Source organism: Lytechinus pictus, chromosome 8, assembly GCF_037042905.1.
Source record: "Lytechinus pictus isolate F3 Inbred chromosome 8, Lp3.0, whole genome shotgun sequence".
NCBI lineage: Eukaryota > Metazoa > Echinodermata > Echinoidea > Temnopleuroida > Toxopneustidae > Lytechinus > Lytechinus pictus.
In genome coordinates this window covers 37,842,468-37,857,115 of record NC_087252.1, presented here as the reverse complement: position 1 = coordinate 37,857,115, position 14,648 = coordinate 37,842,468, and the positions used below count along the sequence as shown (strand labels likewise).

General features: G+C 38.9%; 1 protein-coding gene across 1 annotated transcript in view; it reads left to right on the top strand.

The window, feature by feature from the left end:
- Window positions 1–1,708: 1,708 nt before the first annotated feature.
- LOC129266154 (uncharacterized) overlaps window positions 1,709–14,648 on the top strand; it is a 49,750-nt gene continuing 36,810 nt past the window's right edge. Inside the window, exons 1-6 of the mRNA XM_064104042.1 lie at window positions 1,709–5,049; window positions 6,186–6,265; window positions 8,747–8,939; window positions 9,531–9,873; window positions 11,927–11,974; window positions 12,933–13,048. Coding sequence (XP_063960112.1) covers window positions 2,370–5,049; window positions 6,186–6,265; window positions 8,747–8,939; window positions 9,531–9,873; window positions 11,927–11,974; window positions 12,933–13,048 — 3,460 coding nt within the window. The 5' untranslated portion in view covers window positions 1,709–2,369. The remainder of the gene's footprint in view (window positions 5,050–6,185; window positions 6,266–8,746; window positions 8,940–9,530; window positions 9,874–11,926; window positions 11,975–12,932; window positions 13,049–14,648) is intronic.

The window sequence follows — 14,648 nt, the reverse complement described above, 5'->3', positions numbered from 1 at the left end:
CTGGTAAGGGTTAACAGTCACAAGAGAATCCTTTAGTATACATGTAGGAACTATAATTGACAATACCAGCAGGTATGTAGAGTTGTTATTCTGAAATAATTGAATAATTAAATCATGCGTTAAAAAGATAATTTAGCGTAGCAATAGATGGTGTTTGGAAAAACATGTAATATTGTGGAACCTTAAAATTAACAAAATAAACTTGAACACTGTATGCATAAAAAAGTTGAGATTATTAAACAGATTAGCGAACATGATTATTTCAATGCTATGATTAAACAGAAATATAGGGAATGAAAAAAATAACTAAAAAGAGGCAGAGAAAGAAGAAAGAAATAGTCCAGGATTAGGCATTGTTAGGCTTGCATGAAGCTTATCGTACACACAGACTCATAGCCTAATATTTGGAGAATGCAAAGCGACCAGAAGGGTGATGCAAGTTCAGCAGTGTATTTCATCAACGCTACCCCTATACAATAATACAACTCAAGCTACGATTGTGTGTCTCGTGTATGCCTAGAAAGAAGACGCTTAGAAAATTAGAAGAAAGAGAGAGAGAGAGAGTAGATGAGAAGCGGAAGGATGGTCAAGAGTTCAGTTACAGACTGCGTAGGATGTCTTAGGGTGACTGGTGATTTAGCCCTCATGATAACCCAAAATGCCCATAAATTCCCCAAAATGGCATTTATTGGGGGTGACTATGTTTTCCAGAATCGCCCATAGATCTGTCAAAAACAATATTCATGAAATTTAGAAACTCAACATTCCACATATTCACGGTAGAATGATATTTGCGTTTACTGCATAATTGCTGGTACTTGAAATGAAAGAAATTGCCCCAAAATTCAGTGATCAACCCAAAGTGTAAAAAGAAAATAGCCCCTGAAAATATTAAATTTTTCATACCCCCAGTTCCTGAGATATTTGTTCTGTTCTGTAGAAGAAACATGATTTGGGTAAGGGGGATGATGCAATACACTTGTTTATTACATGTGGAGAAGTACTTGTGGAGAAGTCCTTTATAGCAAGGGTATAATTTTGCCTACATGTACATGTAAAGCAGGGCTCCACACTAACCTTTTTTTTTTCTACTGGTCAAAGCTTTTAGTGTCGGACCAGTAGATACCCATTTTTTTTTCCTGGTCAGTGGAACCTGAAATTTACTGGGCCCCCAAAATAGAGAAACACATAAAAAAGGCCTGAATTTACATTGCTGTCTTTTACTGCTTAATGTTACCCCCCCCCAAAAAAAAAAAAATAATAATAATAATAATAAAACCTAATTCATGAGAGCCATTTCTCAATTTTAGAAAGCCATTTTTGAGACGCAAGAGCGACCATTTTCATAATTTGCTAAAAAAAGAAGAAAATATCTACATGTATCAGTTTGATATATTTTTTACTGGTCATGTCGGACCAGTAAATCTGGTAAATCTATTTCTGAAAAGTTACTGGCCCAAAAGCAATTTTTACCGGTCTGGGACTGTCGGACCGGTGCCAGTGTCATGCGCTGCTATAAGATTGAGAGGACTTACATTGTGCATGGAGATACTGATAATGTGCTTCATTTGTTGAGCAATGAAAATTACCAAAGGACAAGACATGAATATGAATTCAACTACGAACTACATATATTATTCCTTCACGCGCTTCCATTCCCAGATTATTCTATGCACTGATTTGTTCTATAAAGTCCAACAACCAATGAACTTTTATTTCAATTCTAAAAATTGGACTGATACATGTACACCCTTTAAAAGAAGTTATGAGATCTGTTCTATTACATGATTTATTTCTGAGGAATAAGAAAAAAATCATAATGGCATGGATCTAATTGACGTGACATTTATTCTAAATTGCCTTATGAAATAACATGTCTCAAATACAAGTTCAAGAAATTATTCAGTGGTTTCGTTTATTTTGTGGATGTGTTGGTGTGCGTGTATTTGTTTTATTGTGGTGTAAGGAACTTGTTTGTACTCTTCATTGTACAGTAGTTTTGCAATTGTCTTGTCTTGTAATTTTATTCTGTGAACTACAAGTACGTTCCTAGTTGATTCATAAAATGATAAAATTGGAAATGACTAAGGTAAAAAAAGATACACCCAGGAGCAAAGAGGATTTGCCATATTAAAGTCATATATAAAGTCATGAGTCATATCAGGAAAAAATTCCTAATAATAAGGTGAATTTATGTTTTGATGATGTAGTTCACTAATACCTTTTTTTATTTTCATTTGCAGGAGGATGATTTCCAAGGCTTCACAGCTTCTGAGATTGGAGAATTACGGTCACCTCAACGCAAGAAATGGACAAAGAAGGAAGAAGAGTCGCCAAAGATCAAGAACATCAAAGGTTCTTGGCCCATCATGGGACGCCGAGCAGGAAAAGAGAGTCACTATACCAGAGGAGATTCCTGCGCAGAGATGAGGAGAGGAGAATGGAACACGGCTAAACCGTACAAGATAAAGAATTCGAGGGTCGTGGAAGGGAGAATACAGAAGCTCAAGAATGGCTCTTTGGGTGGTAACCGGGAAAAGAGATCTGTTGGTCGGCTGTCCTACAGAGATATGGTTAAGGGTTTGGATGTTGTTCGACCGAAGCTTATCCCGCCGAAGGAGCCCAGGCCACCCAGGTCTCCGAAAGCCACTTTTACAAAGGTTGGAGGGAAGGCCGAAGGGAAGATCCGATTGCCGTTTATGATGCCGAAGCAGAAGGCCAAAAGTGGACTTCAAGGGAAAGAAGCAATGGTACCTTGGCGGGGTAAGACAAAGATGGAGAAGGCCCAACTATTATTGAAGAAAGCAAGAGAAAAGAAGTCTGAAACATCTCCCGTCAAGTTCAAGCCTTGGGAGAAGAAGAAATTATTGATGGCTCAAGCTCAAAATGGAACATTCAACAAGGGAGGGAAAGTTATTTGTGTGCCGAAATCCAAACAGGTCAATTTGTCAAAAGCCATGGAGCTTGTGAAAAAGGCGAAGGGCGCATCGAAAATGAATCAGCAAGTATTTGGGTCGGATACACCTGGTAAGCGATCGGTCAAGTGCTCCAGCAAGCTTGCAGATATGGACATGAAAGGGGTCGACCTGCATTTCCTTCATCGGAAAGTTACCCCTCCATCCAAAAAGGCAAAGCTCTCAAAGAAAAAGTTGAAGTTGATCGAGGAGAAGACTCCGAAACCTCCCAAGCCAAGCTTAGGGTTCGTTATGCCAGTTATGAGCTCTCGTTCCTCCAGGGTGATCAAACCAACAAAAAGGTTTATTGAGCAAGAGTTCGCTTCCAGTCTGTTTTCGCCACCATCATCAGCTCAGGACAGTGATTGGTCCGATGTTCCTTCAGATTTAGATGGTTCTTTCTTAACGCCACAGGCCTTTCCCACACCGGAGATCACCACTATCAAGGTCAAGAAACCACCAAAGGCACGCAAGTCGGATGAGAATGAACTTTTCATTAAAGACATTGAGAAGAAGAAGAAGAAGAAGGAGAAGAAGAAGAAATCCCAAATTAAGGAGAAGGAAGAACAGGCACACTCTTTCCAAGATGAATTTTTGAAATCCATGAATATATCACCTAAGAAAATTGATCATGAGATGAAAACTGAAAATGAAAGTGAAGCAGAGAGCAAGAGCAGGCAGCGGAAGGAGGCAAACAGGATGTTGAGTATGATCAGTGCAAAGGTCAAGAATGGAATAACCCTGACAGGCTCGCAGGAGAAAGTGTTGTTGAGCACTCCAGAACCAAAGTGGCAACATTTGAAAGCTGTTTACAAGAAGGTTGTCAAGAAGGAGGCATTGGATGAAGGCGAGACAAGAGCTCTGAGGATATCCCCTCTGGTGTTGTTTCAATCCATGAGGACGGGAGAAGAGCTTATGCATGTCCGTGGGAGGATCGATGGCCTGCCAAGTGTCAACGAGATCCTCGAGAAAGTCAAGTCCGGGATGGAAGTCACCGAAAAGGAGAATGAGAAGTTGCATTGTTACAAGAGAATAAGTAGCGAACGACAGTCCATCCAACGGTCAAAGCAAAGAGCTGAAAAGAGACTTCAGTCAGAAAGCGAAGTTCAGTTAGTTAATGAGGATGGACCGGTTGACGTCAATCCCGCTACTCCATGTAGCACAAGTCCGAGAGGGGATGCTAGCCCGAGGGTAAGTGCAGCAAGCTCCAGTCCTCGGACAAAGAAGAAGCCAGAGGTAAAGCAAGAGGCGAAGCAAGAGGTGAAGCAGGAATTGACGAAGGAAGAAAAAGCAAAACAGTTAGAACTTAAATGTGAGCGTCTCATGAAAAAATTCTTGTATGAGAAGGAGGAGTATATTAAGAATATCCAAGAGCGTGCGAAGACTCCCATTGAAAAAGGAATGCCTTCTTTTAGGGCTCTTAAGAGGAGGCTGAAGCAAGGATTAGAGCTATCTGATGCTGATAATGAAAGGATGAAGTTAAATAACAAGATAGTGAACTCGAGATGGAGAATAGCGAAATATAAACGTATGCTACAAAAGGCTTACCAAGACGCTGGGAAAGAGGAAGACCTTGCCGTTCTGGAGGTTAAGGAACCTGTTGGCGTTGAACTAGGGGGTGACAGTCTTGGTCTCTCCCCGAACTCGCGACGGTTGCTCACTATGGGTTCTGCATTGTACGACAGTCAACAGGATGCGTTGAAGAAAAGGAAGAAGAAAAAGAAGAGCAAAACGTCTGTCGAGTTACAGGTTGGGGGTGTTCCGCTCACAAGGGAGGAGCGGTTGAAGCTAAAAAAGAAAAAGAAAAAGAAGAAATTAAAAGGAGGTGCAAGGGAAGAAGACAAGGCAGGAATCGGTATGGGAGATTCGGGCAAGAAAGACCAGACATTGCGGAAGAAGAACGCCTCTTCTAAGCTGCTCCTTAAGGCAAAGCAACGGAAGCAGAAAGGCAAGGGCGTGAAGCTGAAGAAGTCCGCTGCAAGGAAACTGAAGCTAGGAGATGCCTCCAAGGACGAGAAGGAAAGCCCGTCTAAGCTGAAGAGCATTCTACATGACAAGCTCATTAGCCCTGCAGACAAAACTTTGCAAGATACAGGTAAGACAATCTACTGTTTTTCTCTACAATACTTCTCATGCCCTGTTAGAAAATTTGTTGCAGTTGGGTGTTTTCATATATCTGTTCTCAAAGTTACAATTTCTTGTGCCACTGTAACACGTTCCTGGGTGCCAAGTCTGCTACTTAGGGATATAAAAGGTATCACAAGAATGGGTCACCAGTCTTCCGCAAAGTCATTTGTAGATAACCAACAGTTCTATGATACACCCACCTGGTAAACTTTCCTAGTCGTATTCCCATAGGTCAAATATTCACTCTAGTTGAACCAATTTTTTTTTTGAAGAACAGATTGTGCATAACTTATTCCGAATCAAATTTCCCTGTAGTCATTTAGACTTCTGTGGTCCATAGTGATTGGACTTTGTGCATTCGCCTGTATTCAGTATCAGTAGTGAATTTCTAAAACAGTTGCCATCACTGGCGGATCCAGGGGGGGGGGAACATCCGACCCATGCCCCCCCACCCCCACCCCTTTTGAGAGGCATAATCAAACTTTGTAATGTAAATATGCTGTTGTAACACAATTGTGCCCCCCTTTTGAAAGCATGGATCTTTTCATTTTGTTTATGTTATGTTTTGGCTTGTCAAATTTCTTGGGAAAATGTGCCCCCCCCCCCTTTCGCTTATTTTTAACAAAATAGTTATGTGAACGAGCCAGTTACATCCAAATGAGAGAGTCGATGATGTCACTCACTCACTCACTATTTCTTTTGTTTTTTATTGTTTGAATTTCACAATATTTCAATTTTTATGAATTTGACGATTAGGACCTCCTTGCCTGAACCACAAAATGTTAAAATAAAGGGAGGAATAAGACTTCATTACACATGACAATGACGAGAAAATCAAAATATTTCATATTTGATTTAATAAAATACAAAAGAAATAGTGAGTGAGTGATGTCATCAGTTCCCTCATTTGCATACTGACCGAGATGTTTTGTGAAATGAAGCGAAACTTTAAAACTTTCTTATTTTACATCCGATTTTGATGAATTTTTCAGTGTTATGCTTGTTGAATTTTTATCTTTTTATTCAAATCAAGTTTTTGTTGGGGTGGACTTGTCCTTTAATGAAGTACCTTGAAATTGTTTATTGTGATGATCTGTATTTCAGTGTCCCGTCAGATGGCCGATGCCCTTGAAGCCGATATGTCTCCTGATCAGACGGAAGCGTCTAATGTCAACAAACACCAGGTAGGACTATAAATGATGGTGAATGCGGGGGGGAATACCGGGACCACGAGCCACCCCCCAATTCTCCTGCCAAAGCCAAACTGGGCCATGTCTTACAAAGACTTGCGATTGATCCGATCAATCATAACTCTATGGAAATCATTCAGTGTCATAATTTTTTCTACAGGAAATGTGCACAATGTCCTTTGTATGCAAAGAGAAGCACAGTGAATTTTCAAGAAAATAATGAATGCATGAATATACATCATAGCTAAAAAATATTTTGAACAAGCGTGCATAATAGATGTTGACTTTGCTGGCCGTCCATAGTTGCGATTGATCAGATCAGTAGCCACTCTTTGTAAGACGGGCCCAGGATTCATTGCCTTACAATAATTTTTCATTTTGAGTGAAGAATCTGACATATTCTTTCAGAGTTTGTTTTTCCTAACTCTCTTTTGCTATTTTTCTCAAATCCTACCCAAAGGGAGAGGCAGGGTTGGGGAAACCATGTTCCATTTTATAACTTTTTTATAAGCATCTTGTGACAATATCCATAAATCCCTAATGAGTCTTACAGAAAAAATATTAAGGCTATCTGGAATTGATGTGTTAATGGTGTTGCTATTGAATTTAACAAAAGAGTACGCTTCAGTATTTTCAATTTGCCACTTTCAAGTGATCAGTGAGCTATTTGTTTTGGTAGATTATATATCAAAATTTAAAGGTAAATGCTAGTTTTGGTAACGATATCAAAATGAGTTCGTACAGAATCCATTGAAATGACCACCAAAGTGTCTGTTAGTATGAATAAAACGCATGTGCCAAAGGATTCTGGAAGAAATTGTGTAATTGCTGAGAAATCAGCAAATAAGCACAGGATTCGGGTAGAGCGTCGGGCCCGACGCTCAAAGCAATAATTATACACTGTCCCACGTGCGCTTATCTGTGTTGGGGAAGTTCAGTCTGAACATTTTTCAGCGTAGATTTCAAGATTTCACAAAGTCCAGTTTATGTAACTGTACCAGATCTAGATCCTCGATGATATACTGACAATTAAGCCTGGTTTTACAGACTTTCTCATGAAATCAGTGTTTACTGCAACTACTGGAATTTCTCTTTAAACAATTTGGAGGACAGATCAGAAAAAGCTGTATTTTTTTAGAATTGTGGTAAGGATTGAAACCTCATATTATCTGAATCAGTCTCTTAATTCCTGTGGAGGCAAAAGAAGCTTGCTAGTTATGGTATGTCTCTAAACTAGAATATTTGAGCTGTCCTCAGCATTTTAACCCTCAATCTCCCGGGGTATTTTGATTCTTGTCATTCCCGGGGGGGGGGCCATTATGGCCCCCCCTTAAGATCTCGGCCGCTGATCGCTCGAGCGACGCAAAAATTTGCACGCTGGTTGTGTGCGATGTAATCTACAAGGCTGTATGGTAAAATTTTCCAAAATAATGAGATTTTATTTTATATGAATTAATTATGCTAATTTATGCATAAATCATACTTTTTGCTCTAATTCACTAAATAAAGCTCCTAGAATGCTAATTTTTGGCTAAAATATTCTTTGTAGCATTCTTAACAATCGCAATTAAAAAAAACTTCAGTTTGGAAATCAATTTCTTATGTATTTTATTGTTTTATGAATTTCTTATGTATTTCCTTGTTTTTTTTACTTTTTGTTTTTTTATTGTTTTTTCAATGGAAATCGTTCCAGACTTAATTCTGATCATAAGCAAGGCAAAATTAATTAAATTCAATCCGTAAAAGTAGAAATAATGATACATTTATGAATTTTGGCTAAATACACAATTTGCATTGGATTTGTACATGAAATCACGTTTGTGAGCAATTTTGGGTCTGACATGCACTTACATAATGTTGCGTAATGTCGTAACCGCGTATCCGGTCGTCACAAATTTGGTCTCAAAATTTGCGCGAGACTTGAAAGTAAAAAGTCAGTGAGCGGCGAGGTCAAAAAAATTTGCGCAGCGGATATATCGCAAAAATTGTCGGGGGGGGGGGCCATTATGGCCCCCCCCCCCCGGGAGAATTAGGGTTAAACTTTTGATATGCAATATTTGGAAATTGGATACGTAACACCTCATAATATTACCCGTACATTTCAAATATGTGCAATAATTAATTAATTCCATTTACATATCCAACTCTGATTTAGGAAAATTGATGAAGTGTTTCTTTTTTCAACGTGATATCAACGACAGCTTTAACTGATTATTTTCCTGCATTTATGTTACTCTTTTAATTTTCTATATTGGTACGTGTTACTTGTTTTGTAATCCATGCATTGACCTGCCATTTGTTTGGAATGGAAACGGTGGACCTGGTCTCTTTTGATATATATATATTATATCAGTGTCTTTGAACTTGAATAAAGTCATGATGAAGCAACAATAGCTTATTGGCAATTTATTGATTTGAGTGTTATGAACATTAGTTGACAGTGTTTCCACTTTTGACCATCTCTCTACATTGTAGGTTGCCAATGAAGTCATAGTAGGAAGCGTTGCTAAGTCAGGTGGACCTCGCATCAAGCATGTATGTAGGAGAGCATCGGTCGCCTTGGGGTACTCGCCTGCGAGATTAGAAGGACCAGTGCCTGCCAGCCAGGACAGCCTCAAACTGAGCGCTCTCCCAATCAAGGAGAGGAAAAAGCTGTTTACGAGTGATGGTGAGTTTGCCTCAGGTTCAAGGGTCAAATCCTGTAAAGGTACATTGTCTTGTAAGCACATAAGTGCTTTACCAATCAAAGAGAGGAAAAAGCTATTTAGTAGTGATGGTGTGTTTGCTGCAGGGTCAAAGGTCAAATGTTGTTAAAGTACAGTGCTTAGTAATCACATTTAGAATATGATTAGGAAGAGATAAATGCATTGACAATAATATGATACTATTCTCGGAGCGTTTTATAGCATGGTTGAATGCAAGCTGATACTCTAAATCGGCAATACAATGAAAACAGCAAATGGTGGAAATGAACCTGCCATGAATATCTCTGAAAGCTACATGAAAAGAGTAGTCATTTTAAAAATTGATATTTCATGAAATTTGAGATTTTTCTATCATAAGGAATGGGTCTTCTGGATGGTGATACCGATTTATTGTGTCCATCTAAAATACTACAAACAATATGAGGGCCTCAGATTTTTTTTGTGTGTGTGCTTCTTTTTGTGTCCACTTTATGTAAACCCTTTCAATTTATTTAGCGATGTGTCATTGACACTGAAATTATTACTGTTGCCATTTTTTTCCTTGGCCTATTTAGATGAGAACAGTGAAACAGAATCTGGTTCGGAAGGCGAGTACCCCAGCAACGAAGCGTCTCCTCGTCTATCGGCGCGAAAACGGAAGCCGACTGCCAAGAAACGGGCCATGGACGGATTTATCAACGTGGACGAGGAACCCACCTTCATGGACATGGATGACTTCACCGCCAAGAGAGAGCCGGGGAAAGTTTCGAGGCCGAAGAAGGTACCCAAGCAGATACCAGAGATGGGTTTCATGCCGATGCCAGTTGTAGAGGAAGCAAACGTGAAAAGACGATCAAGATGCGGGGTGTGCTCGGCATGCTTGCGGAAGACGGATTGTGAGAAGTGTTCTAACTGCCTGTAAGTTTATTAAATATAATATTATGGTCAAACGTGCATTTAAAGACACACAAGGATTTTGGGGGGACATTTCAATAGTTTATAATCTAGGCTGCAGCTTTGTCTTTGCCTTTATGGCCGGAAAATGCATGGTTGATTCCATGGTTTATGCAGATTTCCTGTACAAATTACGCTTAATTTTGCGCGTATTGGGCGCGTGTATAAAAAATGTCCAGTGCTGATGCGCGCTTTTGTCACAGTGCGCCAAATTGATGGCTGTTACCATAGTTAGATACGCTATTTTATTAATGAGTCCACTGTTTGAAGAGTGGACTCATTATTCAAAACAGTGCACTCGTGAATAAAATAGCGTAGATAACCCTGGCAACATGTTTCTATTTGGCACACTGTGACAACATTTTTGTCTCACCTGCATAGCAGAGTGAGACTATAGGCGCCGCTTTTCCGACGGCGGCGGCGACGGCGGCGGCGGCGGCGACGGCGGCGGCGGCGGCGACGGCGGCGGCGGCGTCAACACCAAATCTTAACCTGAGGTTAAGTTTTTGAAATGACAGCATAACTTAGAAAGTATATGGACCTAGTTCATGAAACTTGGCCATAAGGTTAATCAAGTATTACTGAACATCCTGCCTAAGTTTCATGTCACATGACTAAGGTCAAAGGTCATTTAGGGTCAATGAACTTAGACCATGTTGGGGGAATCAACATCAAAATCTTAACCTAAGGTTAAGTTTTTGAAATGTCATCATAACTTAGAAAATATATGGACCTAGTTCATGAAACTTATACATAAGGTTAATCAAGTATCACTGAACATCCTGCATGAGTTTCACGTCACATGACCAAGGTCAAAGGTCATTTAGGGTCAATGAACTTTGGCCGAATTGGGGGTATCTGTTGAATTACCATCATAACTTTGAAAGTTTATGGATCTGATTCATGAAACTTGGACATAATAGTAATCAAGTATTACTGAACATCCTGTGCAAGTTTCAGGTCACATGATCAAGGTCAAAGGTCATTTAGGGTCAATGAACTTTGGCCAAATTGGGGTATTTGTTGAATTACAGCCATAAATTTGAAAGTGTGTTGGTCTAGTTCATAAAAATTGGACATAATAGTAATCAAGTATCACTGAACATCCTGTGCGAGTTTCAGGTGACATGATCAAGGTCAAAGGTCATGGAAGGTCAAAGAACTTTGGCCACGTTGGGGGTATTTTTTGAATTGCCATCATATCTCTATAAGTGTATTGGTCTAGTTCATAAAATGTGGAAATAAGAGTAACCAAGTATCACTGAACATCTTGTGCGAGTTATAGTAGTTTTCAAAATCAGCACTGCTGCTATATTGAAACGCGTGATGCAAGTGAGACGGCCAGAGGCATTCCACTTGTTTAATATATGCGGTAAAATAAGCATAATTTATACAGGAAATCTGCATAAACCATGGACTCAACCGTGGGTTTTCAAAACCACCTTTGTGAATTAGGGCCTATGAGTCTGACAGCCAAATTAAAATTAAACTCCTCCAAGGATGTTTCTTGTAGTGTCTTAACCGTGTGTTATATTCATAGTACGTTATGTTCATTATGCATTGGCATGCACGTATATCTCAAAATGACTGAAATCGTATGCGATTTTCGTAGAGAGACCTGGATGAAGCCAAACTAACTTGTTAGTTAACGGCATGCAATTTCATACTTACAAAATATATCAGATTTACCCATAAAATATGATTAGATTTGAGGAGGAAAGACCCCCTCAGATATGCCCAGATTGCAAGAGAGGGCATCTAGAGCTTGCACTTTCTAAGGGACCCCAGCCGATGGGACTTTGCGCATGTGTTTCGCACTCGCGTCTTGCGCAACGCACGCAGAGTCTTCCTTCAAAAAAAATTTTAGGCCCTTGAGCCATATGCCACTGGCATCCCTAAAGGCTGTTGCTATTGTAATGGTTAACAATGACGGCTGTTTCTAAGCCATGTTTTGATACTCTCTCATGTACTAATAATATTTGTTCATCTTCGTTCATATTTTGTTCTTTTCTTCCAGTGACAAACCTAAGTATGGTGGACCCGGTACCAAGAAGCAAGCGTGCATGTAAGTACAGGCAAAAATTCCCTGGGAGGGGAAGTGGGGGTAGAGGGGAGGGTAGGGGGGATTGAGGGAAGATGCTGTGAGACGGCACTATCATTACGATGTGGAGTCCATACTTGTACATGGACTTTCAAATTTGACCCTAAACATGGAATCATCTTTTGATCTCAGAGTTCCCTGAAATCAAGCATTTTGTCATGTTTTCTCTACCCTAAACAATGCATCAAATATTCCATTTTCATGATAGGGAGAGATTTGTATCTTTTGCATGTATTCAGATTTGGTAATTTTGATTCCCATTTCGATGTAAGCATGTACATCTTTGAGCAGTGAAAAACAACTCTTCATGTGCTTATTTGTATGAGCGTGTTGTCTACCTTGCAGTAGCATTGGCCCCCCTGGGCGAAGATTTTTATGATCAATGCTACAAACACCAGTTTGTTCATCTTACATTTGTAAATGATTTTACAAACCTACGATATGCTAATCCAAAAAAGATCATATTATTGAACTTTTGTCTAAGCTTTTTAGATAAATGCCAGTTGTGGTAATGATCTCAATATGAGTTCGAACAGAATCCAATGAAATTACCATCAAAGTGTGTGTAGGTAAAAATAAAAAGTATGTGCCAAACAGCTCTGGAAGAAAATGTGTAATTGCTGAGAAATTAGCAAAATAAGCACAGAATTCCATCGAATGTCGGGTATTTTTCAAAGCGATATTACTACACTGCCCCATATATACTTTTCTGTGTTAGAGAGATCATCAGGATTATCAATTTTGAGCTAAGATTTCATAATTTTGCAAAGATAAATTCACATTGATATACCAGATCTAGATGTATGATAATATTTTGACAATTAACCTCGATTTCAAAGACTTTCTCACGAAATCATTGTTGGCTGCAACTACGGTCTTTTGCCTTTAACGGCCATTTCAATTTGGATCGATTTGTTTTCAGACACCGCAAGTGTCACAATCTGGTGAAGATGAAGATGATGAGAATGAAGCAGATGAAAGCCTTGAGAAGAATGACCAACGCTCCTCCTCCTATGCCAGTTGAGAGACCACAGAAGGGTTAGTCAAAATGTGATGATGACGACGTGTTTGTAAAGATCACCCAAGAAAACAAAATCAAACTTGTTAAAGGGGAATCCAACCCAAATAAAAACTTGTTTTTACAAGGAAAAGAAAAATCAGACAACTTGATAGGTGGAAGTTTGAACAATATTGGACAAACAACAAGAAAGTTATGAATTTTTAAAAAGTTGTGAATATTGGTAATCACTAGACCCATGGAGACTTCAAATTGGCCGCATATGGGATGTCATAGTGATGTAAGGCAAGGACTACTCTTCCATGTACTCCTATGCATATTATGGCTAAAATGTCATTTTTCCCAAAAGTTTTATTTTGAATTATATTTTTCTTTCATGAGGACATAAAACAATATACTACCTGGGTTATATTTAGATTACTGCCCCAGGGGAATGGGTACTTAGCAGAAAACCAAGTCAGTTGAGAAACCACAGAAGGGTAAGTCAAAATGTGATGATGACCCGTTCGTAAAGACCGACCACCCAAGCAAACAAAACTGGTCATTGTGAAATCAAACTTGTTAAAGGACAAGTCCACCCCTCAAAAAAAAAATTGATTTGAATAAAAAGAGAAAAATCCGACAAGCATAACACTGAAAATTCCATCAAAATCGGATGTAAAATAAGAAAGTTATGACATTTTAAAATTTTGCTTAATTTCACTAAACAGTTATATGCACATCCTGGTCGGAATGCTAATGTGGAGACTGATGACGTCATCCACTCACTATTTCTTTTGTATTTTATTATATGAAATATTCTAATTTTCTCCTCATTGTCAAGTGAAACAACGATTTATACCTCCCTGAACATGTGAAATGAAACTTGTTAAAGGAGAATGAAACCTTTGGAACAAGTAGGCTTCTGTCAAAACTCAAAAAAATCAAAGAATAAGAACAAAGAAAGTTTGAGAAAAATCGGACAAATAATGAGAAAGTTATGAGCATTTGAATATTGCAATCACTAATGCTATGGAGATCCTCAAATTGGCAATGCGACAATGATGTGTGATGTCACTTGTGAACAACTCTCCCCATTACTTAAGTATATATTTCACTTAAATTACCTCTTCTATTACATCTATCAGTAGATCATGTGTTCTTTCTATAGGAGGGCATGTAATATAGATTTTTAAAGAATACATCATGGATAAAGAGTTTGTATCACCACAAGAAAAAGCAGAAAGAGACATTTTGAGGGTATTTTATAGTCCATCAAAGGGAAAGTTGTTCACATGTGACATCACACATCCTTGTCGCATTGCCAATGGGAGGATCTCCATAGCATTAGTGATTGCAATATTCAAATGCTCATAACTTTCTCATTATTTGTCCGATTTTTCTCAAACTTTCTTTGTTCTTATTCTTTGATTTTTCTGTTTCGACACAAGCCTACTTATTCCAAAGGTTTTATTCCCCTTTAATATAAACTGCTGCTCTTTAGGAAGTAGAGCAAATCCAAATGGGTTATTCAAATATAAGTGAAACCTGTAAAGACCATCCAAGTGAGACAAGTGGATTTTATGACATCAAACTTATTAGAATTAGCTGCTGCTCTTTTTCACCAAAGGGAAAAACCAA